This window comes from Sylvia atricapilla, chromosome 13, assembly GCF_009819655.1.
Source record: "Sylvia atricapilla isolate bSylAtr1 chromosome 13, bSylAtr1.pri, whole genome shotgun sequence".
In the NCBI taxonomy this organism is placed as follows: domain Eukaryota; kingdom Metazoa; phylum Chordata; class Aves; order Passeriformes; family Sylviidae; genus Sylvia; species Sylvia atricapilla.
This window is the reverse complement of record NC_089152.1, coordinates 7,871,904-7,897,701: the sequence shown is the minus strand read 5'-3', so window position 1 is coordinate 7,897,701 and position 25,798 is coordinate 7,871,904. Positions and strand designations below refer to the sequence as shown.

At 46.0% G+C, this 25,798-nt stretch overlaps 2 protein-coding genes across 2 annotated transcripts in view; one reads left to right on the top strand and one right to left on the bottom strand.

The window, feature by feature from the left end:
* POLG (DNA polymerase gamma, catalytic subunit) overlaps positions 1-2,654 on the top strand; it is a 10,460-nt gene extending 7,806 nt beyond the window's left edge. Inside the window, exons 21-22 of the mRNA XM_066328313.1 lie at positions 587-744; positions 1,831-2,654. Coding sequence (XP_066184410.1) covers positions 587-744; positions 1,831-1,892 — 220 coding nt within the window. The 3' untranslated portion in view covers positions 1,893-2,654. The remainder of the gene's footprint in view (positions 1-586; positions 745-1,830) is intronic.
* FANCI (FA complementation group I) lies at positions 1,394-25,798 on the bottom strand. Its single transcript, XM_066328312.1, has 37 exons — positions 25,659-25,798; positions 25,506-25,578; positions 24,855-24,985; positions 24,293-24,449; positions 24,157-24,214; positions 23,699-23,740; positions 23,292-23,415; positions 22,322-22,407; positions 22,012-22,144; positions 21,691-21,783; positions 21,070-21,206; positions 20,114-20,294; positions 19,360-19,447; positions 18,057-18,187; positions 17,338-17,408; positions 16,356-16,470; positions 15,834-15,956; positions 14,658-14,726; positions 13,492-13,593; positions 12,492-12,680; positions 12,274-12,395; positions 11,722-11,886; positions 11,285-11,464; positions 9,835-9,998; positions 9,340-9,416; positions 8,773-8,889; positions 8,012-8,063; positions 7,333-7,460; positions 7,136-7,204; positions 6,927-7,014; positions 6,438-6,622; positions 5,791-5,847; positions 5,650-5,709; positions 4,870-4,956; positions 3,725-3,820; positions 3,082-3,207; positions 1,394-2,323 (listed from the first exon to the last, which is right to left on the bottom strand). Exons 1-37 carry the CDS (start codon positions 25,740-25,742, stop codon positions 2,258-2,260), a joined length of 4,026 nt encoding a protein of 1,341 aa, XP_066184409.1. The 5' UTR covers positions 25,743-25,798; the 3' UTR covers positions 1,394-2,257.

Here is a 25,798-nt window from a genome sequence, read left to right as displayed (position 1 = left end):
TGCTTCTCTGCCCCATGCAAAACTAAGCTCAGCCTAGAAAGCTCCTGACCTCCAAGGGCTCCTGTTGATCCAGCTCTGGCACAGCCAGCTTTGCCAAATCCCCCTCCCAGCACCATGGGGTGTTTGGTTACACAGGAACTGGCCAAGGTGAGCTGTTTCTCCTGTGTGGAGGCAGGAATGCCACAAACAGCCCTTCTGCAGCCGCAGCAGGGACAGGCACCCTGACGTTCCTGCCTTTGTGCTGGCTCCTGTGAGCACAGGGCTTCCTGCTGGGAAAATCCTGCATCTGCTCTGCCTGCCAGGGAGGATTAGCCAGCAGTGAGGGGCTGGATTCTTCCCTTTTCCCAAGGAGGCTCCATTACTTGCAGGAGCCACCTTTACTGTTCCTCCCATTTTAGCAATACTTGACCCTCCTGCTATCCAGGACTTAGGAAGTACCTTGTCCCTCACCTTCTGAGTGATGTGGGTGCATAATACCCTGTGAGGTGTGCTGGCCAGGGTTTGGTAAATGTGGCTGATTGGAACTGGGTGTGACAAGACCAAGGGTGATGTCCAGCACTGTCCCACCTGCTTTCCTGTTCTCCAGGTGCATGTTTGCCTACAAACTGGGCCTCCAGGATCTGCCACAGTCAGTGGCTTTCTTCAGTGCAGTGGATATTGACCAGTGCTTAAGGAAGGAGGTGACCATGAACTGTGTGACGCCGTCAAATCCCATGGGGATGGAGAAGTATGGCATCCCTCAAGGTGAGTGGTGTCTGTGCAAGCTGTCCCCTGTAATCTTCTCTGCACAAGTGTTCCCAGCTTAAGCAGAGCACTTGGCCTCAGTAGTCATTCCCTGAAGGCTCCTCTGTTCAGTTGAGGCACCTCATGAGCCCCTTGGTTCCTCACACATCATCTGACCTACACCACTGTGCTGGAGCCTGCCCCTCTTTCCTCAGCCCTTGAGCAGTTCATGCTGCTGCTTTCCAAACACTTGTGACAGTGATGAGCCAGGCCTGGCTCTGTTCTCCCATGCTTTGTGCCCCTTGGAGGAGTCCTCCTGTGCACTTTTAACACAAACCAAATTTAATTTCTTCTTCTCTGAAAGGAAGCACCCCAGCAACCTTTTCTATTTTGCCCTGCAGATCCAGACACTTCCATCTTTCACTGTTCTCCCTTAGCCAAGCACAGCGCTGCTCAGAGAACTGCTCTGGCATTGCTGGGTGCTTCCTCAGCAGTCCCGAGACCTCAGCTCATCCCTATCTGCACTCAATGTAACCCTCTAATTGCTTGCTGCAAGCAAACATTTAACTCGTGGCTGGGAAAGCAGCTCCTCCTCACTGTGCAGCAGCTCTTTCCCAGATAAGGGAAGAACCTGCCCTCAGATTTGTTCTCTCAGTCACTGCACACATCAGATGCTCCACCCTTAAGTAACCTTTATGAAGACTCTTACAGGCAAAGTGTGCTTTCAGAAATAGGATTTGTGCTCTGTAGGCAAAAAGGGCACTTTTCACTAAGAACAAGGCAAATTAAACAAGTGCATCACAATCAGGGTCAGCAAAAACGTAACAGCAAAACTGTGCAAAACCAGCCTGGGCAGAGGAAGCTGTGGCCTCTCACTGCTCAGCAGCTGCACACAGCAGCTTCAACTCCAAGGCAGAACAGCTCATGTTCTCAGCTCCCTGCTGGTGCTGGTTTCTGCATTCTCACCATCACCCAAAAGAGAAGTCTGAATAAATTTAGAGCTTTCTGTGCTAGATGCTCTGAACTGAAGCACATCCCAACCATTGCTCTCTTACGCTGCACAGTCTGAGTGTACTGCAGGGAACTGACTGTCCCCTTGTATTCCAGGGGAAGCACTGGATATATATCAGATAATTGAAATAACCAAAGGTTCGCTGGAGAAGCAGTGATGACACCAGAGTGCCAGGACAATTGTCCAGACCCGTGTGCCAAAGCCTCCCTGCCCTTTCAGAAGCCGATCTTCTGGCAGGGACTGATCCCAGTCTCTCCCTTTCCATTTTGCTGTAAGAAAGGATGTTCCTTGCGAAGATTTTCATAGCAGCACATTCAAATAGCAGAGGCACTTCTGATGGCAGCAGCCAGCTGTGAAACCTGAGACAGGGGCCAGAGTCACTCCCGTGGACACAAAGGAAGAAGGCTTAAGTATTTTGCAGGAGAAGCAATAAACCATCATCTCCATATCTGCAGCCTCCAAGACCAAGGCGAGTCCACCGTGGAACAGGCACTGTGAGGAGGCAGTGGCAGCAGCCCCAGCTTATTTTTTTCTCTGTCTCTTCTTTTTGGGTTCCTGGTTCTCATCTGTCTGCTCCGCTGTGCTGTTCTGGAGAGGGGAGGGAGAGAGCAGCAGTAGTGTGATTGTTTTTGTGTGAGTAGTCTAAGGAATGTTTACCTAGAGCAAGAAGCCAGCTGCGCAGAACAGGGTTTAGCTCTTTTTTTCTCACTAACAAAATGACCTGAATATGGGATTCCTGTCAGCCACTGTGACTTTCCCCATGGGCTATCCCCCTCCCCAGTTCATGCTGGAACTTAGGCCACAGGCTAAGTGGCACAGTGTACCAGTGACACAGAACAGGGACACTGTCCTGGGTTTTGGCTTGTTGAAACACTCAGGAAAATATGGACAGAAGCACCAATAAAAACCTGGACAATCAGCAGAGTAAATTGTTTATTTTTTTAGCCAGCACGTTGCACTGCCTTCACCAGCACTATGCAGTAGAGACGGGTCTGAGGAGAATGATGCCTTGCAGAATTTGCCCTGCCAGGTCTTTATAAAAACTTGAATACAAAACCACTTTGCATCGTGCTGCAAAGGTCTGATCCTGGCCAACAGTTTCATTTCCCCAAGACCAGGGACACAGACCTGGTGCATGAAAATAAAGGCTGCTTGAGGCAGAGGGCTGGGGTGTAGGGGGTGTTCTGAAACTGTTCCCTCCTTCTTATCAGCTTAGTATTAAAGTGAGAGCTAACCCAGGGAAGACAAACTATTCTAACCTCACGCATTCCTGCACAGCTCACAAATACAGCTGGCTTCTAAAGAGGAGGAAACCTATCAGTAAAAGCAGCTGAATAAACTCTGACCTGGTCGTTGTGTGGCTCGTTCTCAGCATCCAGGGAGTTCTGCTCCTGCAGGGCGCTGTCCAGCACGGACGCGTTGATGCGGAAATCCCGTGAGGTGCTTAACTTCATGTACTGCATCAGGTTCACCTGCAGCAGCCCAGGGGAAAGCAGACAGGGAAAACATTAAGCCATTAGCATCTTAAGTTTAGTTTTCTACCCTGCCTAGTCCTTTGCACAGCACTGGGACAGAGTCCATCACGGTAATAACGCAGGATTGAAGCTCAAAGTGGGTGAAAAAGCACCTGCCCCCATGCAGTCCAGGGGCCCATTTACATTTTCCCAAAAGCCAAGTGATTGCCAGCTACTATCACTCTCATGTAGGACCTCGTGGTACATTTCATGACAGTGAGGAAAGCTTGCAAGAGGTGTGCATGTTCCTGATCCACCAGGAACCACAGGTCACAGGCAGGACTGATGTTGGCACAGGCTGGTATCAATGTGGCAATAATTCAGCAGTGTTGTGCCAGGAGTATGGGCAAGGGCTGAAAGGTCCTTATATCTTCATAATTTGAGCATTAAGAGAGACTTGAACAGCCCTCCACCATGCCATTGATGCCACTGTTCCACCAGGTTAAGGGCACAGAAAATCTCTGCTTTACATTACGTTTGACTTCTTGGAGAGATGGATAAGGAACTTCTCATATTGCTCAATTGCAAAAATCAGGTTTGGGATTGGCTTGGTCTCCCGAAGCACCTTGGCCTGAAATGTGAGAGGAGTGAGATGGGTAAGATTTGGAAGGGCACAGTGGCACTGTAGCATGACATGAAGACCGCAACATTCCCAGTTTAGAAAAGTCTTCAGCAGCCTTGCTCTGTACCAGTACTGCCCCACCCAGCAAGCCTTGCCAGCTTTGTCACTAGTTTTAAATTGACACCCAGGATGGTTCTGCAGTGAGGCTCTCCTGTGCATTGTTTTGTGCTCTGCCTGCAGTCCACAGCCCTGATATCCCTGTCAGCAGCTCCTCTGCTCCAGCTCTCCCAGGGCACCACAAGCACAGGCCATCCAAGCAAGGAGCACCCTGACGTTTCACCACATTGTTGTCCTGCTTATTAACCACCACTGGTGTTTGTTCCCCATGGTGACAGAGTGGTAAAGGACATGCAGCATTTCAGCCTGTTTCCATACACTCAGGGAACAGCTAGGAAGATCATACTTGTGGCTTTTAAACCCTTAACATCACAGGAATGTCTGGGACAGCTGACAAGACGGAGGAAATGCTGTCTGGGAGCACAAAGAAAGGACATCAAGGACCAGGAACCTTCCAGCCTGCTCACTTGCTCCCAAACAAATAACCCAGTTATTTTCAACTGCTTTACTTTAGTGGAATCCATTTCTTTCTTCATCTTTAAATGTACTGATAAAATTAAGAAACACTTAAAGAGGATGCAATTGGTTCCCATATCTGTAATTTCATAGCTTACCCCAAATGGTAGAAATATCAGACAAGGCAGACTAACCAGATTCACCTTTGTTTCATGTCCATGAGATTTTAAGCTGCATTTAGTGAAGATGGCTTTTTTGGTTTTTGTTTGTTTGTTTGTTTGTTTTTTCTGGTTGTATTTTGTTTGTTTGTGCTTTTTTAGACTTTTCTCTGAAGTTACTCTGAAGTAGATTAAATTTGATTTTTACTTACAGGCCCAAATGACAAATTGTCTGGTGATCTGTAAGAAGCCACCAGGTACCACATGCCTCGAGGTATATGATCCTGCAACTACAGCCCATGTTCTAATAGAATGAGTCAGTCTTACCATTACTGTGGAGACTGCAGCAGCTTCATCCTCTTTCTTCTTCTTTTTCTTCTCTTCTACAAAGCTTAGGCTCTCACTGTGGATGTTCTAAAGGGGGATGCCAAAAGATGTGTCATTAGAGGGTAAGCAGGAAAAAAAGGCCAGCCAAGAAAGGCCAGAGAAGTCCTTGCTCTAGCCAGCTAACAGCATCACCAGCTAGATAACAGAAAGGTAGTGATAGAAGGGTGGAATTAGGGGTGATCAAAAAAAAAAAAAAAGAAACTAATTTCATAATGTATACATTCAGAAATGTGCATGTATGAGAAGTCCCCAGTAGTGATTGCTCTGCACACCATGACACCTTCCCCAATATGTTGTACAATTCCTGTGGTCCTCACACAAGTACCCAGTTCCTCTCCAGGCAGATAAGTCCCAGCTCCAGCCCTGCAGTCTTTGGCACCCAGATTACTTCACACAGTGATCACTGCAGTGTTGTTGACCTTTATTTGCCATTGTGGTTAACAGCAGTATTAATCTCATCCAAAAAACCCCACATGAACAGGGGAAAAAAACCCAGCTAAAGCCCAGCTCCTTCCCTGCTCAAGTAGCAATCAGCATGCTCAGTCCCAATGGTGCTGAAATGTCTTATGCTATATTTGACAAAGTAAAGCTTGAACTGTAAGAAACTCAGGTCATGTCAAGAAGATTAATAATCCCCAAGGATGCCCGTGTACTGAAGCTGATACACCACTCAGCATCAGATAGACTGCCTGTGATTCTGCCAGTTAATTTAGGCCTTACCTGTACGTAAGTAATGAATGAGTAACACTGTGGGGTGAGATGGGAACCTGAGAGCTTCACCTGTAAAGGAGCAGAGAGAGGCTGGTGTTACTCCTAACTCAAGGCAATGAGCCATTTCCCCAGAAATTTGCTCACACTCACCAGCTTTTCCAGTCTTCCTGGAATCGTATTTGAGCTGCTGCGACAAGCCTGGATGTACTGCAAGGAAAACATGAGCTTTTCTAGGTGTGCTGTTCCCATCCTGTATCCAGGCTCATACAATGGCACAGTGGGGAGGGCAGGATTTGCACAGCTTTGCTCCCTAGTGGATTGTTATATCCCAAATGCCATGTCTGCATTCCGGAGCTGTGAGAGGAGAGCTCTAGGGCAGTCACCACTTCAGCTCATCTCAAAGGAGCTCCACAGGCCTGTGTTTGATGGCTCAGTTCCCCCAGGTCCTGCTTCAGGGCATGGGAGTGAGTGGCAAGGGCAGGGCTGGTGAGAACACTCTAAATGCCCTTCATTGTGCACAGGAACTCACAGCACACACTGGAAACAGCAACTCCAGGCCATGTAAAGCCAAATTCAGCTGGAGAGAAGATTTCCTCTACTGGTACAACCATCACTGCTCAAAAAGGTCATGAAATTGAAGGCATAAAAGCCAACAGAACAAGGGCTCAACTCCTGCAAGAGATCAACAGCCCCGTCCTAAGCATAGGTGCTGCCAGGGGTCACTGTGAGCTTGCTGCAGCAGATGGGGAGAAGGTTTTTAGCTCAGAGGCAGCCCACTGTCAGTAGAGCACACTCACGTGTTTGATGAGGGAGGTGAGAATTGCATATGTCTTGCTGAGGCTTCTCAGCAGTGTGTCCACACAGCTCCCTGCTGGGAGTGCAGTCTGCACCAGCTCATGATAGACTGTCAGAAGAGTTCCTAGCTGCAGAATTATACCTTTCTCCAGAGCCTGAGTTTGGTTTGATGCCTGAGTGGAGTCTTCTAGAAGAAAGAGATGAATATCTGGTGAATATATATCTGATGAATCCAGTAGTACAGGTGGGAGGCACAAAAACCATCTTTGTGTCTGATGCATAAAGCCCCAGTGGGGCAAGGGGAAAAAAATCACTGGAGAGATTTTATGACAATACCCTTATCTTACTTTGTTCATGTGGAACCAGCTCAAGGGAGAGTTTAACCTGACCTCAGATGATGCTATCTCAAAGTCCTCAAATATCTTTTTGCTCTCTGTCTTTATCTGTCTTCTACAAAGGTGTAACAGTGAGAACTGGATCACTTTCATTACCTGATGTGTCTGACCCCAGACTGGTGAGTTTCTTGATAAGCCAATCCATCTCCTCAAGGACCTTATCCACCTGACCCAGAACCAGCAGCTGAGACAGAAACCAATAACAAAACAGGTTTTTGGAGGAGTTTGGCACAACAGGAAGCTGCAAGCTGCTCCAAGCACAGTAGCCTGGACACTGCAGGTGTCACACACACATTCTGACTCACACAGACTGTGGGGGCTGCAGTCTTGGCATTCACTATGGCAAAATGGCACCGACCCTCCACTTCTATGTCCTGGGCAGAGGAGAGAAAACAAATTCTGGTGAGTAAAACTTCAACTGCTGTCACACAGTCTGCACTAGAGATGCACTCAATTCTGACAGCACTATGTGATGAAGAGCTCAGCTGCTCCTGCATCATACCTGATCTATATCTCCCAGGCAGGCGTGGATGTCTTGTGCAAGTTCCCGCAGGAGACTGACAGGGCTCTTGTAGAGAACATGGACACTGAAGAGCAGAGACAGCAAACCCTTGCAGCAAGAAATATCCTCTGTGGAGAAGAGAAAGTGACAGTGCCAGGTACAGAGCTTGCCTAGCTACTTAGGAACATCAGACATCCAGTGAGGGAAAGTCTCAGATTCAGTGTGGATTTAACAGTAGGTGAAAATCCTATCAAAATATCCCAGCTACAAAAGCAGGGTTTAAAACATCAGGCATCCCATATAATAGGGCAAGGGGAACGATGGCCCAGTAGAGCTGTTTTATCATAGAAAAATGGTGACCAAAAGCACTGAGGAAGTGCAATACAAACCCTGGCAAGAGTACTGTCTTTCCAGAGTATAAATCCTGATTTGAGCCTAAATAACAGCAGAGAAAAGTCACGTATGTGAGCAGCTTCCTTTCTTTCAGAAATGCTAATAGTTTTAGAGATTGAGTCTCCTCTCTAATACTTGTACTTATAATCACAGTGTTGTGGCAATCTGCCACAGAATGGGACCTGAATGTATCTTGATGAAGAGGTAAAACCAGGACAGAGCATGCAAGGGTCTAATATCAGACCTGACACATCACATCTAAACATGCTCCTCAAAGCTTACTTACCAAGAGCATTTTCTTTGCAAACTTTGACTGTCCAAGTCAGGAACTGAAGGAACTATTTAGGAGGAGAAAAGATATCATCACTCTGATACAGAACTCAAAACACAAAACTACTACTATTACTACTACTAAAAATTCAAGACAATGAATCACAGCAGAGGAAGATGAGTAGAGAACCCAGCTGTGCTCTGTGAAGTTCCACAGAGCTTAGCCTACTAACAAGTCAAAAACTGAGACCCAGCACAGGGTAATGGCTATATATTCCCTTGGACAGAGTAACAGCTCCATTTAATTTAAGGTAAATGATGACTCCAGACTTCTGGCACAGTTAGTGCAGTTCCTAGCTTGTAAAATCAGGGCACTTTAGAAAATGACTCCTTGCATAGAAGGAATTAGGCACTCAGCCAGTTTGGACTGGACACAAGTCTGCTGGCCTTTTTTGCCTCTACTCCCATGTGGAGGCCACACCACAACCAGACTATGTTAGGAGTCCCTGCTCAGGCAAACAGATATCCAGGTGACCAAAGGCAGGATCAGAATGTGCACGAGTGGGATGGGAAGACAACTTCCTCTTAAGTGTCCTTGCAGGTGTGTGACAGGAGAGTCCTTCATAGTGTAACAGAACTGTCCCTTGCACCGGGTGTGGCCTGTGGGAGGAGGCAGGACACACATGCCAGAGCCCAGAGATGCCAACCCCATCTGATAACCTCCTTCCCACACCTATGGCTACGACACCCAGCCACCAGGTGAAGGCTGAGAAGCACCTGCTGCGAGGCTGGATCCAGCAGTTTGGACAGTGTAGAGATAACAGTGATGAGTGACTGTGTTTCCTTGGGGTTGAAGTCATCTTCAGCACTGCTGAGCTGATTCACCAGGGACCTCTGGGTAGGGGAAAGAAAACACTCCCTGAGTGTGAATATGTTGCATAAGCAAATAATCAAAAGCTGCAAGCAGACAAAGGGATCAGCAGCAGGGAGAATGACAAAGAGCACAAAAACAGGACTCTTCTCAAGAACAAGTGCTGATTTTTCATAGGAGTGCTTACATACAGGCTTGCATATGGTCATTGTGACTTTTAGAATACTCAGATAAGTTTATGCTGCACTGAAGAACCTAGAGTTCTGTAAATACACATGCACAACCACCCAACTCTGTAGGGCACTCTGAAGAAGCTTTCCTTAGAGATCAGAAACTTCACTGAACTGCTAGTGAATCAGTGCCACAGTTGCTATCACATACTCAACCCTGTGGTCGAGCAACAGAGAGCTAGCAGTGTTTCCTGCCAGAATCCCAAATGCTTTGGAACACTTGCAGCACACAGTGGTACTCACCTGAAACTGTCGGATCTGGAAGGCAGCTTTCTCTGTGACATTAATATCCGTTTCTTCTGCGTCACCATCAGTAATATCTGGCAGAGACAGAGAGGTGCAGAAAAAAAACCTAAATGCCAAGAGCAGAATACAGGATTTATTTCCAAAAGTGGGAATGACTGCTCACAGCTAGAGGAGGAATACAGACTGAAGAACCAGGGTGAGCCGAAAAACAAGTTAAAGGCAAACTTGAAATAGATGAATGCTCTATCAGACCCCAGCTATCCTCTGCTGACAGACTGAGAGCTCTAAAAAGGCAGGTAAAATGTATCTCTAGAACTTGTCTCTGGTGTGAAAATCTATGCTATTAAGCTCACTTTGTTACTGAGAGACAAGAACCAGACCCATCTCTCCCTAGTTATGGACAGAAATAATGAATACTGGGTCCCTACCTGCCCACACATGGGCTAGAACCTGGAGGGTAGAAACCAGAGCAGAACTGTACCATGTGCCTACCCAGGGCTTGCAGAAACTGGGGGATCCTGGCAGAGTACAGCTGCTGTACCGTGTTGAAGATCCGCAGCAAACCTTCCAAGCACAGAAGTGAAATGCTTTTGCCCTTCTTCTTCCCTGATTCTTCAACAACAGTGGGAATTGAAGTGTACCTCCAAAGCAGAACCCTGTGGGATGGGAGATGAGTTTTACTCAGTAAAACTGGCTGCACAAGGCAAGAAGTAGATTCTACTCTTAGGATCACATTTTTAATATAACTAAACTGGAAGGTCTTTTCCCTATCGGAAAAGAGTGGGGGAAAGAGATCTTTTTAAAGAAGATTTTATTTCAATGTCAGAAAAAACAGCTACTGCATTCTTCTTGCACAGCTAAATAATTTAATTCTTTCCAGGTGCCAAGGGACCTTCCAATCCCATTTCAATCCATCTTTATACACTCATTACTTCCACTCAGCTTTCCCTCTTTCTCAGACCACCCTGACCACTGGTGTCAAATCCACCAGTGACAAAAAGAGCTTTTCTTGTGGCAGTTTGGGTCTGTGAAATGTCAGAATTCACTACAGGGCTCTCTATAAATAAAATCAGAAAGGTAAAGGCAGGCAAAGCAAAATAAAAAGCTCTGAGGAAAGCAAAATTGTTTGGCCCAAAGGAGACTTTTCTATTTGTAGGCAAACATCTTTTTCCTGCTTCCCTAACCCTACTTCTTCCCTTTTTTGTTCCCTCTCCTTTCCTCTCATTAGTTCTGTTGCCTGCACAGATGATCTTATTCTGTTTCAATGTCCAATCACGCAAAACATGTAGCTCACATGTAGTCCTAATGACTGCAATAAAAATAGCCTCTATTATTTGGGGTGAGACACAAAACCGGCATTATGCATGGCAGGGGTAATTTGCATTTTGTGCTCTCTGCTGACGGGCCTCTGAAAAGACCCCATGCAGATATGACCTAGATTCCAAAAGACATTTACATGGTTCACATTCTTGGATTTCCAAAGGATTAGATGCATGAATGTCTTCAAGCATCTTGCAGAAGTCCTAAACAAACGCTTTCTAAAGCTTGTGTCCCTCATGCATCTGTTTTGTTCTGTAGCTCGAAGTGAATTTTAACTTTGCTGCATTCCAGAGGCCTCAAGAATCCAGCCTGTAATCATCTTACCTTCTCTATGACAATGAGTGATGAACAGGAAGTCAGAAAGAGGCTGAAAATGTTTGATGGCATTTGGTTCTTCCAGGCCAAGTTATTAAAGCTGTATCATTCACTATGGCACAGAAACTGTAGTGCCCCCACCTGATTTCTCAGGAGCACAGAAAGCCAGTGACCTCAACCCAGCAACCACAACAGTTTGAAACGGTTACGGACTGCATCCTTCTTTCAAAACCCTACCTTGGGAATCAACCCCCCCCCCACCACCACCACCACAAAAAGCACTGCTGATGCCTCCACACTGACTCACTGTGTGATTTTGCAGAGGTTCTGGAACATCTTCTCCGGGTTTTGTCCATCTGGTCCATCCGTTTGTCCCGTCTCCTCCAGCTGCTGCACCTTCTGCAGAGCGACGCTGACGGCGTAGCGCAGGAACTCGGTGCTGGAGCGCAGCACGGCCAGGCTCTCCTCGTGGCTTTGGGCATTGTCCCTGCAGGCCCAGGACAACTGTCAAAGACAACTGGCCACGCACAGAGGAAGCTCAGGGATGGCCTATGAGATCCAAAATTTAAGATGCATTTGCAAATAAAATCTCTGGCTGAACTGAGGGTGGAAAAGACCCTTTGTTTTGGTAGCTTGTAGTGAACCCTCAGAGGCTAAGAGTTGCATCAGTTTTTCCAAGCTCACTAGCACATGATTTGAATTGATGTCTGGTTCTGCTCCACAGAGGACTGGACACTTTCTCACCTGAACAGTGCTGTGAGCAGAGTAGATACAAAACCCATGGACAGGAAGCTCCGTGCAGTTTTGCTGCTCAAGGCAGATTTGTTCTTTCCAGCTTTCTCCTTCAGGATTTCAGAGAGTTTGTTGTAACATGTGAACAGGCCTAGGACATCCTCAAACTTGTTCTTACTGCAATAAAATAGTAGAAAGCAATAATGGAGAAAATGCATTCTTGGGGTTTCCCATTTGAAGCTTTGGCTGCCAAATTACACAATGATGCTGCTTAAATGATGAAACCCATTATATCTCCCTTCCTCCCTAACAGTGTATGCCTCACCCAATCCTCCTCAACCTGCTCTTCCACAAAATGTCAGATCCCATCTCCCACAACACATGACATTCCAAAGGAAAACACTCCCCAAGGCTCTGTGAGTGGCTGTGCCATGAGGCACTCTTGCTCAGATCACTGATTCTGTGTTGGCACTGCCATCCTGTGCCTGCAATGAGGCTGTGGCTCCAAAGAGCTGGGCAAATAATAGCACAGCTAGTGCTAGAGGGTAAGATTTAATGTTTTACCTGAAATTCCCGATGTTGAAATTGTACTCAATCAGAACCTCACAAATTCCCATCACCTGAATGGCATAGATGTTATTTTTCACACCGACGCCAGAAGACAGTGAAAAATCTGCTGATTTATCCTGAGATGTAAAGAAAAGAAGTGAAAAATCTTTTAAAAACCTGACAAGAACTCGGCGTCTTCTCCCACTGAGTCAAAATCTGAAAATCTGATTTACCAGTTCAAAGTCTTCCAACTCGCTCTTGATCATTCGTCGTGTGACAGATTCTAACATCTCTTCAAAGTTCTGCTCAAATCCCACGCCCTCCTCCTCCTCCTCCTCCTCGTCATCGTCAGCTCCTCGGCACAGATGCACAGTGTTCTTGTACCAGGCAAGACAGTGCTGGATGCAGCAGAGCAGGTGGGCCTGGAGGAAGCAGCCACAGTCACACTCAGCCTCTGAGCTGCAGGTCACTGGCAGAAGTGGACATGGGCCAGGCTGTTATGGTGGGATGTAAAGAGCTGTAGCTGCCTTTGTACCTGCCTTGAGACTCGAGGATATGCCTCATTCCCAAACTGAGGGGATCAGTGATCTCACACACAGCCACCCAGTTCCAGCTTCAGAGAGTGCTCTCTGCTTGAGCTTTTTGAGATGGGATGTAAAGAATCAACTCCCACCACTCCCTCCACTCAACCACCTCAGGTACTGAAGGAGATGGAAAAGGAATTTCCAAAGGGACTCTCACTCTAGTTGACACGTTTGAGCCCTTCCTGGGTTTGCTACACAAGCTTCCTTAGGGGATAAAAAAATGATTAATTTGAATTTGTTCCCTTGGAAATCCAACAGATCATTGAGGTCTCGTTGCCAAGAATTTCAAAGGAGCAAAACCAAAGGACAAATCCTTCCCTCGCCACACAAACACACGCTGCACAACTATTTTATGTGGAATTAAGTTAAAGGAGGGAAAAAAACCCCGCAGGGTGAACTCAGTAGAGGATAACAGAAGAACACTATTCCTAGAGCATTTTTCACACAGGTCCCCACAACCACTATGCTTGGGGAGCTCTAATAAATAGCCTGAGGCAGGGGTGAGATGTCCAGCTCTGGTGCCATTAAAAGAATTGCTCCAGGCTAGAAGAGGCTGAAAAAGCACAAGGTATTCAGCTCATGTAGGAGGACAACTAAAATGCTAGTAACAGATGAGGCTGCAGCTGTGGCCAACCAATATAGCTCTTACCAGTGGTTCCTGCAGAAAGATTTGATCTCCTTGAGCCATAATACATCCCTCCAGTTTGAGTGGAGGCAGGAGGTCTGGCTGGGGCAAGTAATATTGCTTTATCTGTCACAGAAAACAAGAAATAAAAATAACCAGTTACTTGGTAACTGAGCCTCTTAGGATGCTTGAAAACAGAGCACAATAATCTTTGTACCCCATTCTAGAGAGCAAAACCTGGCACTGTGATAAGGGGACTATACAAGTGCACGAGCCACGTCATCTGCTCTACTGGTGATTAAAATCCCTTCTTGAGTTTCGCTGTACCTCAGCCAGGACACATCAGTGCCCTAAAACAAGATTAGCTGACCACTTGCTGTTGTGTTGCCTCAACAAGTAACATCACTTGCACTCCACCTGCAGTGTTATCCCTCCTTTAAACAGTGAGGATCAATAGCTGCTGCTGCTGTAGAAAGTTATAGATACATAACGATGCTATTAAATTTTACACCTTTACACCAACTTACTATTAAGCGCCCTCTGTTACCCAAAAGCTGTCTTGGCTCTGTTCATGTTCCTTTCTCAGACCCTATACTGTCATAGGAAAGCTGGAATTAGTCAGCATGAACTCTTTGGATGATTAAAGGGAAGAAAATTACTTGTCTCAAAGAAAGCACAGCCTGTCCAATGGATTGAGGAAATGTGATTGTCTTGTTGCCATGAGCAACACTGCTGGGGGATGAGTTAATCCTCCCAGATCCTACATGGACTTGGGTATTCTCCCGATGGGAGGACAGCAACAATAATTACTGTGTCAGCACATATCCTTGGGGAACTATGGGAGGGTAACTGCTGTGCACTGCTAAGGAACAGGGAGAGCACAAAGAACTTCTCTGGGCTCACACTTACTACAGCACCGAAGAACTGAAGGGCTGGAAAGAGGTCCAAGAGATCCTTCCTCTTCCATCCCATGGCAGGAAATGAACTCATCTCCAGACGTTTACCTGGTCTGCTCTCTCAGTGTAGCAGGGGTTTGAACACCTCTTTAGAGAAGTGTCACAGCACTCAAACATGTTTCCAGTGTGAGGGAGAACGACTTCCCCAATATTTAACCTACATTGTTTTCTATACTGGTTGAAGTGCAGAATTCTTAAGAGTCCCTGCAGCCCCACCACGGAGCACGACTTTACCTGGGACAACAGTGTTTCCATTATGTAGCTGGCCAGCTGGGAGTTCCTGCGAAGGACATCATAAAAACCCTGGAGACAGGAAGGAAGAGCAGGTTGGCTGACACAGCAGAGAAAATGAACCACAGGCACAATAAGTTGGCGTCATAAGGTAGCAAAGACACTTTGGCACCGCAAGGAACCATGAGGAAGTAACAATGTGCTCTAGCGTAAAACTCCATACCTGGCAAAGCAAAGGCACCACAGAAAGAAGGTATGAATCAGAAAAATTATGAATTTCCTCACAGGGGCCTTCTCACAAGCTGTATCTCCCTAGCAGCAGTGGCATCAAGCCCAGAGTGACTTTCACTGCTATTTAACACTAGTACAAGATCCAACTTCAAGCTGTGAAACCCTGCTTCAAAGGCAAAACAAGCCAGTGGGGAAACTGTAGGAGGCAACAAATCCTGCAGACTGAGAAAGCTCAGTGGATGGATAAAACAGTGAAAAAAGCACAAGTTTTCTAGCAACAGTGACGAATACACCCAGAACTTGCAGCTCATCAAAGGTCAATCCAACCCAAGACAAGGAACGAAACAAAATCTCTCTGACTTGAACAGGTTTTTTTCCTCAAGGTGGTACCCCATGGTTATAACACAACCTAAGATATGCACCCAAAAATGGCCCTTTTTAACAGGCCTATCACAACAGACTGAAGGACTGCCAAGCTTTTATATAAACTTGGAAAAGAAGAGGAGAAAAGACAGATCCCTGATGCAGTCTCTAAGGAAGTTTTTCCCTACTCTTCAGACAGGGTTTTCTTTGGAGCCCATAATTAACTCTCAACAGCCTCACATCTACCCAATGCCTGTTATACCACTCCTCCTCACAGGGCATCAAACATCCTTCCCATTCCCCAGGCCTTACCACAGCAAGAAAGACTCTGACATATTTTTGCTCTCAAACAATGCATGAGCTGAAGAAGATACATCAATGTGTCTTTGGGTTTATAATGGTCAAAAAAAAAAAAAACCAGCAGCAGAAGGAGTGAAAATATGTTACACATGTCCCATGAAGAACAAAACTGAGATGAAAGGCGATTTTTCACAATAGCATGGCTGTTATTTACCTGAGGCTAGAGAAGAATCAGACCACAGAAGAGTTTGTGGCTGTTTAAGAGACAGAGGAATCCATGTTTACCTCATATAACATGAGTCGAACGTCTGCTTGTTGTCTCAAACATCGCCTCAGGCTGCCCAGGATTTCCAGGCAGAAGGCCTCATTAGCTGCAGAATTATAGCAGGCATGAACATCTGCCTGGACCTGAGAAGGAACATTAGTCACGTTATTCTGGTTACAATATCACAACACACAGGAGCAAGGTGGTAAGAGTGTGGCCCCTGAACAGTCACTGAGATAGTCCTTGTGCTGCCAGGCTCCTCATCACGGTCATGGAGCAGTGGGAATGCTCCCCAGAACACTGGTGCTGTAGGAAAGAATGACTCTGAGAAGCAACATCTCTAGGCCAGCTTCTCTTTGCACATTGCACTTCCTAAGGCTTTCCTTACAGGAGGGAAATTCTTACTGGATTTCCAGGACTAATCCTTACTAAAGCTGTATTTCTGTTCTGGGGGAACACTTCCCTTTTGAGCTGTTTCAAACAGTGTATTAGACACCAGACTGTCTCACATGTGCACACAGGGACTGCAGAACAGCACTTACCTGAGTGGCACCAATGGCCTGGCTGCACTGGGAAGAGGACAAGCTGCCCAGAACCTTAAAATTTCTTAACAGGAGCAAAAAGCCAGCGACTGCAGCTTTACGAGCATCGAGCTGCCTGGGAATCAGACAGGAAAGAGGGTTACATAAGGAAACATGGAAGCATGGAGCTCAGAAGCACATAAAATATCAACTCAGCAATGAAAAACAAGGCCACAAATATAGAGTGACTGGGCCCTGTACAACTATATTTCCCAAAAGGGCAATACAGTCCCAAACAGTCAAGAGCTAGGCAGTTTTTGCTGAAAACTCACCTGCTCCACACTCTCACAATATTCAATCTCCCTTCTGTCCTTACAGAGCTTACACTCAGGGAGAACCCAGGCCAAGATCCAAGTATTAAATATCCCTTGAGAGCTGGGAGAGTGTCAGAGACCTCAGAGCTGGAAAATTCCTAATATAAACCTGCTGTTTTGCTTTGCTCACAGAAACACCAAGTCTTGCCCAAGACCAAGTGCCTTGCTTTAAAAGATAATCCTAAATTTTTGAATTCTATATTCATAATCAGGCAGCCACTGGCCAACAAAATCCAGTCTAGAATCACAGCAGGAGGGTTTGCTCAAAGCATGACCAAGACAACACCTTGTAAGGGATCATTGGTTCCTTCCAGACCCTCTCTGGATGTATTCAGCTGTGCTAGACACACGTTGGAATTGGTTTTAATTTTGTCTATGTACTTGGAGTCCCCAACAGCTTTCTGAACTTGCAAAGCCCATTCATTCAGATGGGGGCTGGGATTTGTGTCTCAGTTCAGTGGAGCTGTGACTGTACCACCGTTCCAGGCTAAAGGGACAGGAGATGTAAGTATCTAGTTATGGGAAGAACACTGTAAGAAGATACTTAGCAAAAATAAAAAAAATACTTCTGCTCCAAAACCATAAATGAGTTGTAGAATTTTTTTCAAAGAATCCTCTCCCCAGCTTACCTGGAAAAGAGAGCTTTTTGGAGAACAAGTATCAGGGAGTCCCTCACTGACATGCTGACTTTGAGCAGAGGCTGGAAAGGAAAATAACCTTTGGAGAGAAAAGCACTAAGGCATGCCAAACCCTTGGGGCATATGAGCTCATCTTCCTTAGGCCCATCTGGCCCTGCATTTCCAGTACTGTCATCAGTACAGTAGGAAGACCAAAAGATTTTAAAATAGATGAGAAAACCCATAGAGCTGTGGCAGTGAGACACCTTTGCAGGTTAGTGAGGACACAGTGCAAGGGTTTAGGAAAATAACTGCTATCCCCACGTTGGACAAAGCAGGCAAAGTTAAAACACCAGGGCAATATTTCAGCCCAGGCAAAGAGGAATACTGACATGGAGCTTGGAAGGAGAAAAATCAACATGACAGCTACAGCTGTTCAGCGAAACACTGTAGACTTAGTTTTCTACAGGGTGCAGCATCTGGGCATCTTCCAGATGAGAGGTCAGCACAGAGCAGTTTTGGTCCTCCACCATATGCTTTTTGCTAGAGGGCACATGCAAATAAACCCATGCTTGAAAAACAGTTCCATCCTACACCAAACAACCCACAGCAGAGAACAAGGAGGGTTCATTTCATGAGGAGGGTTATCAGATCATGCATATAATTGTGGCCCAGAGCTGTCACTGGAACTAAACTAGCAAGGAGATCCATAGAGAAATGCAAAGCTTTACCTGTACTGCCCGGAGGAGCCCTTGCACTGTGTCAATGGGCAGAAAGGACAAATTGTCAAAGGTCTCTGTGACTTTGGAGGATGAAGTCTGAAGCACGAGAGGAGCAGACACAACAATATTGGACAGCAAGTCTGAAAAATAAAAGGACAAAAAGAACAGCTGATGCCAAAGGGCCAGAAAAGCCTGAGCAGAAGATGTCTCTAGAGCTAACAATTACAGACTAATCAAAGACCTTCCATGACACAGAGAGGTCACGATAAAATGAGCATCGACAAACTGAGTCTACTGCAGGCACCAAGCATTAAAAGTGCTCCCAGCCCAGCTGAAGGGCCTCATCCCACCAGAGGGCACTGAGGTGCAAGGGAAGAGGCTGCAGCACTGACATCCCAGCAGCCCCAGTGGCTCCCAAGGACGAGGAGAAGGCAAAGCTGGGAACATGGAACAGGCAACTGACTGATGATTTTGACTTTCTGTGCGTCAGCTGTTCCATAGCAACTGCCTGCAAACATACTTTTCACCTGTGATGAATACAAGGCAATCTGATGCAGCTGATACCTCAGTCAGAGGAGAAGGACCAACTGATTTTCTTGGCTTCAGGTCACTTTGGCAGGAGCTTCAGATACTAAACCACATCTTGGGCTGCATCAAAAGCACCTTGGCTAGGAGGTTGAGGGAGGGAATTCTCCCCCTCTGCACCACTCTGGTGAGAGCCCCCTTGGAGTACTGTGTCCAGCTCTGGGGTCCTCAGCCAAGCAGGACAAAGACTTGTTGGAGCAGGTTCAGAGGGGCACAAAAATACTCAGAGGGCTGGAGCACCTCTGCTTTGAAATGGGATGAGAGAACTGGGTTAGTCAGCCTGGAGTAGCAAAGACTTTGGGGAGATCTTGTTGTAGCCTTTTGGTACTCAGAAGGGCTTTATAAGATGAGGACAGACTTTTTATCAGTAGCTGTTGCGATAAGAATAGGACTAATAATTTTTAAAAGAGGTAGATTTTAAAAGAAGGTAGATTCAGAGTGGATATAAAGAAGAAATTTTTTACAGTGAGGATGGTGAAACACTGGCACAGGTTGCCTAGGGAGGTGGTTGGATGCATCCCTGGAAACATTCAAGGTTAGGTTGGATGAGGCTCTGAGCAACCTGGTCTAGTGGAAGATCTCCATGCTCATTACAAGGCAGTGGAGTAGATAACCTTCAAAGGTCCCATCCAACTCAAATCCAGTTCTATGACTCTATAATGTGTTTTAAGGAGCTGTGTTGTGGCTGATCACAGAGCAGAGCACATTTTACTCTCTTTCCTGTTACCTATGAAGTGGCTGACAGGAGATGCTGCTTTTGTGAAGACTCTGTTCAGGACCTGCTCAAGAATATCACTTCTGATGGGCTCATGAACCTGAATGAGGAAGAATAAATAAAATTCTTTAAGAAATTCCTGTATTTCACAGCACAAGCATTGTACAGGACAAAGCAAATCCAGGTCTGACAATTAAGCAAGGGTGGTCACCAGAAGTCCTCCTTCAGCTAAGTCCATACAGATTGATTGAGATTTCAGCCCAGGACAATGAGAACCAGCACATCAAGGCACACACAGTACACTCAGAACATAACGGTTCAAATCATCTCTGGGATGAAAATTTGCCAAACTGGTGAAGACAAATGGGTTTCAATCCCACCTTGTCAGATTATATATATTTGTATCTCTGAATTTCTCTGCCTTGTCTATCTCTGCAGTTTCTTGGAAACTGTAATAGGGATTACACAAGTATCATGACAGCTGGAACAGATTAGAATTAGATCTTCCTGAGGATGGCCTCTTCCAGCTGAAAAGGGGCAAACAGGAGACAAAATCTAGTATTGTCTGCAAAACACTCACAATGGATATAGCAGGCAAGGTTTTGACAGTCTACCAGGAGAGAATAAGAACAGAGTTGTTCTCCCCCAACCAAAAAAAAAAAAAAACACAAAAACCACACACACACAAAAAAACACCAAACCAAAACCAAACCAAAACCAAAACCAAACAAACAAACAAAAAAACCTTCCCCAAAACCTACATTACCTTAAATGTTTCCAGCAGGATACTTGCTCCCAGTCTGCAAGCCTGCTGGGCTGGCATTTTCGAAAGGCCATAACTGTTATCAGCAGCTTTTCCTCCAAAGGGTTTTTTTGGTTCATAGGATTCCATTAGGCTGAAGCCAAGATCCACCAGGCCCTGAGTAACATGGTCCCAACCAAATGCACTGAGGAAAACATTAAATAGATGAGGAAAGAAACAACTTAGTTATAGGAAAGTTTAGATTAGAGCAGAGGCAAAATCTTCTGCAGTCATTCCAGGGTCCAAAGCAGCAGTGAGAGACATTTGATGACAGCAGAGAAGATGACAGCCCTCACAACCCTGACTGTCCTTAGGCTGAGGGACAGGTGCTCAGCACCTCTTTGCAGTCCTGGTTCTCCATCAGAATTTGTTTCCAGCCTAAAGGTTTCCTCACCATCAGGAATGACCTCAGGTCTGACCTGAACATTACAGCAGGCTACGGTTGCATGAGTACCCTACTGATGTCAAGATCTTCAAGTTGGAGAAAAAGAGAAGAGGAATGCCCTCCCATCAAACTAAAGGACAACTGGTGACAGACCAGAGATACCCCACAGGATGTTTAAAGGACTAACTAGTGAACCAGATTAAACAGTGAACCTACTCCTCATCCCTTGATCAGAACACAAACTACAGCCAGCAGCATGACTCACACTGCAGATCAGGCCCTGATCAGTTTAATCCCTTGTACCACCAGACCCTGAGATTTGAGGTAGAAGGAGCAGATTTAAACAGCCGCATGTTGTTGTTGGGTTTTTTTGATTTGCTAATATAAAACTGGGATAAAACCTTTGGATTTTGACACTGATCCCTGCCGGCACGTGGTCAGAAGTATTTAGCATCCCAGAGTGTTTTAACAAAGCTGAAACTCTCCCCAGTCCTAAAGCCCACTGAATGTTCTGCAGCACATGGCAGCAACTCACCTATTTTTCACCACTTCCAGAATGACAGCAGTTATATCATACTGTTGAGGAAACAAATCCTGCAGAAACTTGGAGGCCTGAAGGAACTGCAGGTCCTTGCAGCTTCTTGTGATTGATGTTTTCAAGAAATCAAATATCTGGAACATAAAATCATTAAGTGTGAGGAAATGATCTTTGAAATGGGAGCTGTACAGTCTTGGGTATGTTCCAGTAAGAGCACCAGCCAGCACCAGACACAAGTTCCACTACAGCCTGCCAAAAATCTTAACTCACTTCTTTGTCAGGACAAATACACCAGTCTCATTAAGTGCTTCAAGGAGGGTGACTTGCTGCCAGATGCTCTTCATGGGGCCACCTCAGAGCCAAAACATTAGAAAAATAAGACTGCTTTTCTTCTCATCCTACAATACCAACCCACTGGAAATCATACTCTGGAAAATTGTGATATTGCTCTGGGGTCTTTTACAGTGCTCACTAAAGTACAACATACCAGTGATCTAACTGCCTACTCATGAGCATCCTGAAAGCAATTTAAGCCTAATTCTGATGGGACTCTGACATAACCATGCTTCCTTTCCTTTACAGGAGTGCAGAGTGCAGGTAAGGTAACCAAGCACATACCTGTTCTTGCAGTCTGTGTTTTACAGCAACTGACAGCAGAAGGGCCACGCTGAAGGGACACAGGGCTCTGCCAGGGTCCTTCTGTTGCTCAGTCTAGGAAACAGCAAGGAGCAGTGAGAAAACTTGTTATCTTCAACTAAAACACTCTGGAAATTCAGGAAGCCATGAGGCACATGCCTCTTCAAACATATCACAGCACTCGCTAAAGAGAACATGACTGCAATAATAAAAATTATTAAATCCTTGTCCAGATAATAAACTAAGATTTTTAACCCTGCTTCAGTATCTTCAAGAACAGTGGCTGCTCCAACCTTGTCATACCTTCAGATGACTAATTAGCTCCTTGCCCAGGTCCCGGCTCAGGTTGATGACAGAAACAATGTGGAGGATAACGGTGCCTTCCACGTGGCGGAGCTGGTCCAGGGGCATTGTGGCCACCTCAAGGTCCACTGACCTGTAAGTTTTACCAGAAAATAACAAGCCATCCAAAGCCAGAAATCATTCCTTGTGGATCAAGAAGGATGTTCTTGTACAAGGTTTAACTGTTCAAATTGAAGAAGCCGTGGGTAGGACCAGTGTGACTACAAATACCCAGGCAATAAAGAAAGGGGGTGACAGAGCAAGAACTTACTGTGGAGCCTTCTGTTCTTCCTTCTGTCTCTTGTCCAGCTGATTGAAAAAACTGATGATTCCTTCCAGAACAGTCTTCTTACTGCCCTGCAAGAGAGGACATTACATTAAGCCATTGCAGGGCCTGCAGTATCCCACAGTTCCCAAAACTATCACAAATCCCAGAGTATCCTTCATTTCCCTCCATAAATTGCTAAGGTAGGTAAGCGGTCCTGTATGGCTCATTTCCAGATTTCCAGTTCTCATATTTCTTTTGACTGCATTATCGAATTGCTGGAAGAAACTCAACCTCTCAGGTGTTATGATTGTCTTTTTTGGGGTTTTTTTTTTGAAGTTGTTATTAATTAGAAAGGATTCTTTATATTTTAATCAATTGGGAAGGCTTTCAAACTCCTAACCTTAAATCTAACAATACATTTTGGCCAGTGGACCCAAATGACCCTCTATAACACACATATAACTTGTCTTTGGATCATCTTGGCATTGACTTGGTCCCAAATAAAGCCAGGAAAAGAGCCAGATCATGCTGATAAAGGGCAGAGGCGTCCCTGGCAGTCTCTGCTCTGGAGAAGAGCACAGGAGATGACACATCTCCAGTACAAGTCAGACTACAGCCCAGTAGACAATCCCAGTGCATGAGCTATTATTATAACATGTAGATCATAAGGAGTGAGCAAAACCACACTGAAAAAAACGAATCCTCTCTGCTGTCTGTTAGGTCTGTGCTCATCTATTATTTCCCAAAGGTTTGCTTCTTTTCCCACAAGGAAGACCAAGATCCCATCCTTCTCTGAGCAGTCAGCTTCTTCAGGCTAGAGAGAGTTAGAGGAAACAAAACCTACTGATGTTCCATTGTGTCTCTACAGTGTGGTTTGGGAACAATCAGAATCCCCAGAAAATCCAGACCATTGATCACTCTGGACATTTTTTGCTGATGGAATAAACCTGGGGGAAATCCCGTGAGCTTTTACCTTTGCAGAAAGCAGCAGCAGCTGATAGACCAGAGGGGGAATTTCCTGTAGGTCTAATTTGGAGAACATCCTAAGAACCTTTTCCACCACAAACTGCAGCTCCTCTCCTGATAGTGGAATATCCCTGTTGAATCAAAGGATTTTTTGTTTGTTTTGGTTTTTTTTTTTTCCATAAATACATTTTTTATTTGCCAAGGCTCACTCACACATGAAATAAAAACCATGATGCCATGCCCAGATGTGTTTTGCCTCCAAATGGATCTGGTGTGGATGCTCATTGACCAACCATCCATGGTGCTTTGCCTGATATGGTCAGACCTCCTATTTGTACTTGCCCCAAACTGCTTGTGAAATAGGACACAGACAGGAGCACAGCACAAGTCGATGTTGAAGAGAAAAAGAATTACCTGAACATGTTGGCAAGATGTATTACACACTGAGGATCCCACCTGGTAAAACAAAGATATGTTGGAAGATTGAGAGCAAGCTGGATTATCATTTAGCTCTTCTCTCCTATAGAATTATTCAAAGTCACCATTTCCCTAAGAAGCCAGATTTCCACCAGAAATCATCAGCACCAATCTAACCCCCCACATTTCCACAGTTCTAAAGTGCCCCAGCCCCTTTAATAATGAAAGCCAGAAAAGGAATAAAAACAAGCACTTCCTGAGATCAGTTCATGCAACAGTCTCACAAGATCTGGGAAGAGGGTACTCCCTTGCCTCCCCAGCCAGAGAAGACACTGTCACAGAGGGCACAGATTCAAGGATGACAGCACACACAGCTCATGATGATGCCTTTTTCCAAGCACAATGTGAAAAGACAACGTTTTGCCATGTAACCAAGACCTGCCAGACATACATACTTGCTGGAGCAGAGGGTATTTATCAGCTGTTTCTTAAACTCTTCCCCACTCAGTTCACCTGAAAAAGCAAAAGTCTTAGGAGTTGATTTCAGAGGAAGGGAGGACAAACTGCAGAGAAGGAGCTGATAGGAGTTACCTTTCCCATAAGCCAGATTCTCCTTTGAACTGGCCAGTGCTGTGAGAACAGTGGAAAACAGCTCCAAGGATTTCCCGTTGGTCAGGCTGCCCCCTTTAATAACATCCACAAACAGTTTGGCAAGCTCTGCTAATGCATGGCCTGGCAGCTGGTGGGCCTGGGAGAACACAAAACAGGAGAGAGCCTGAGGCAGTACACAGAATTCCTCATATACATCCACACTGGCACCAAAACCCAGCAGAACACAGGATTTCTTACAGGGAAGCACTCCCTTTAAAGGAAAATTCAGCCCTGAGATCTCTGTTTTGTACTCCTCTTTACAGAACAGAGCAATAAATCAAGATTATGTGATTATAGGTTTAGAGTTTTGAGCCTAAGACTAAATGTCTAAAGACAATCAAATTCACACACAGAACCAATTCCAAAACGAGCTAATTTAGTCTAGGGAAGATCCACGGAAAGGATACGACTAATTTTCCTCAGCGGCTTAGTGAAGTATCTCAATTTACATATTAAATTACAATCAGCAGAGCCCAGGAAAGCCAGCCCAAAGGAGCTTTACCTCCAGCATCAGCAGTCCTATGATTTCAGACACCTTGCCCAACTGCAGGTCCCCTGACTCCACTAGTGGAACGCAGTGCTTGTAAACCTGAAGTCTCCTGAGAACATTGCTCCTCTGGGAACAGGGGGAGCCTTATAGCAAACAGAGGGACAAAAGAAAGGGGGAAAAAGTTATGCAAGTAACAACATGTTGCTAAACTCCAAGAAATCAGCAGGCATAAACTGTCACTTGGCTGCAGCTTCCTATTTTACCAATCTGACAAAATAAATAAAAAACCCCCAGAGAACAGGAAATGAGATACTTGGATAAAGTAGCCGGCCACCCTGTTATCACATCCTGTAGTTCACTCAACCTGCTGCCGGAGATCAGGAAATGTCAAAATTTTGAGAAGAACCAGCTTGGCAACTAGCTTTTATCTGGCCAGCTCAATCGTACTGCAAGGTACCTAAGGGCTCTCAAAGCAAATCTCACTTACCACGGGCTCATCACAACTCTAGCCCAGTTTGCTATCTCCCCACATGTATTTATGGATGTCGTGCTTCCCCGTGACAGCCCTGACGGGGGTTTCTGACCGACAGTGGCACCTCCCTGAGTGCTGCTGCTGCACCCCTCAGGGCCGGGCCCGCCGAGCGCAGCTCTCACACCGCCCACCTTTGAAGATCCCTCTCAGCAAAGCCGCCGTCTCCCTCCCGTTCAGGGCCGTCCTTGTCACCATGTCGCACAGCTGCAAGAGAAGGGGACGCTGTGAGCCGCCGCCCGCCCGCCGAGCAGCGCCGGCGGCGCATCCCCGCGGGCAGCGCGTACCTCGCCCTCCGGCAGGCTCTGCAGGGCCTCCCGCAGCCGCTCGGGGTCCTCCTCGGCCGCCAGCGACAGGATGCGCTGGGCCATGGGGCCGCGGGACCGCCCGGGACCGCTCGGGACCGCCCGGGACCGTCGGCGCCGTG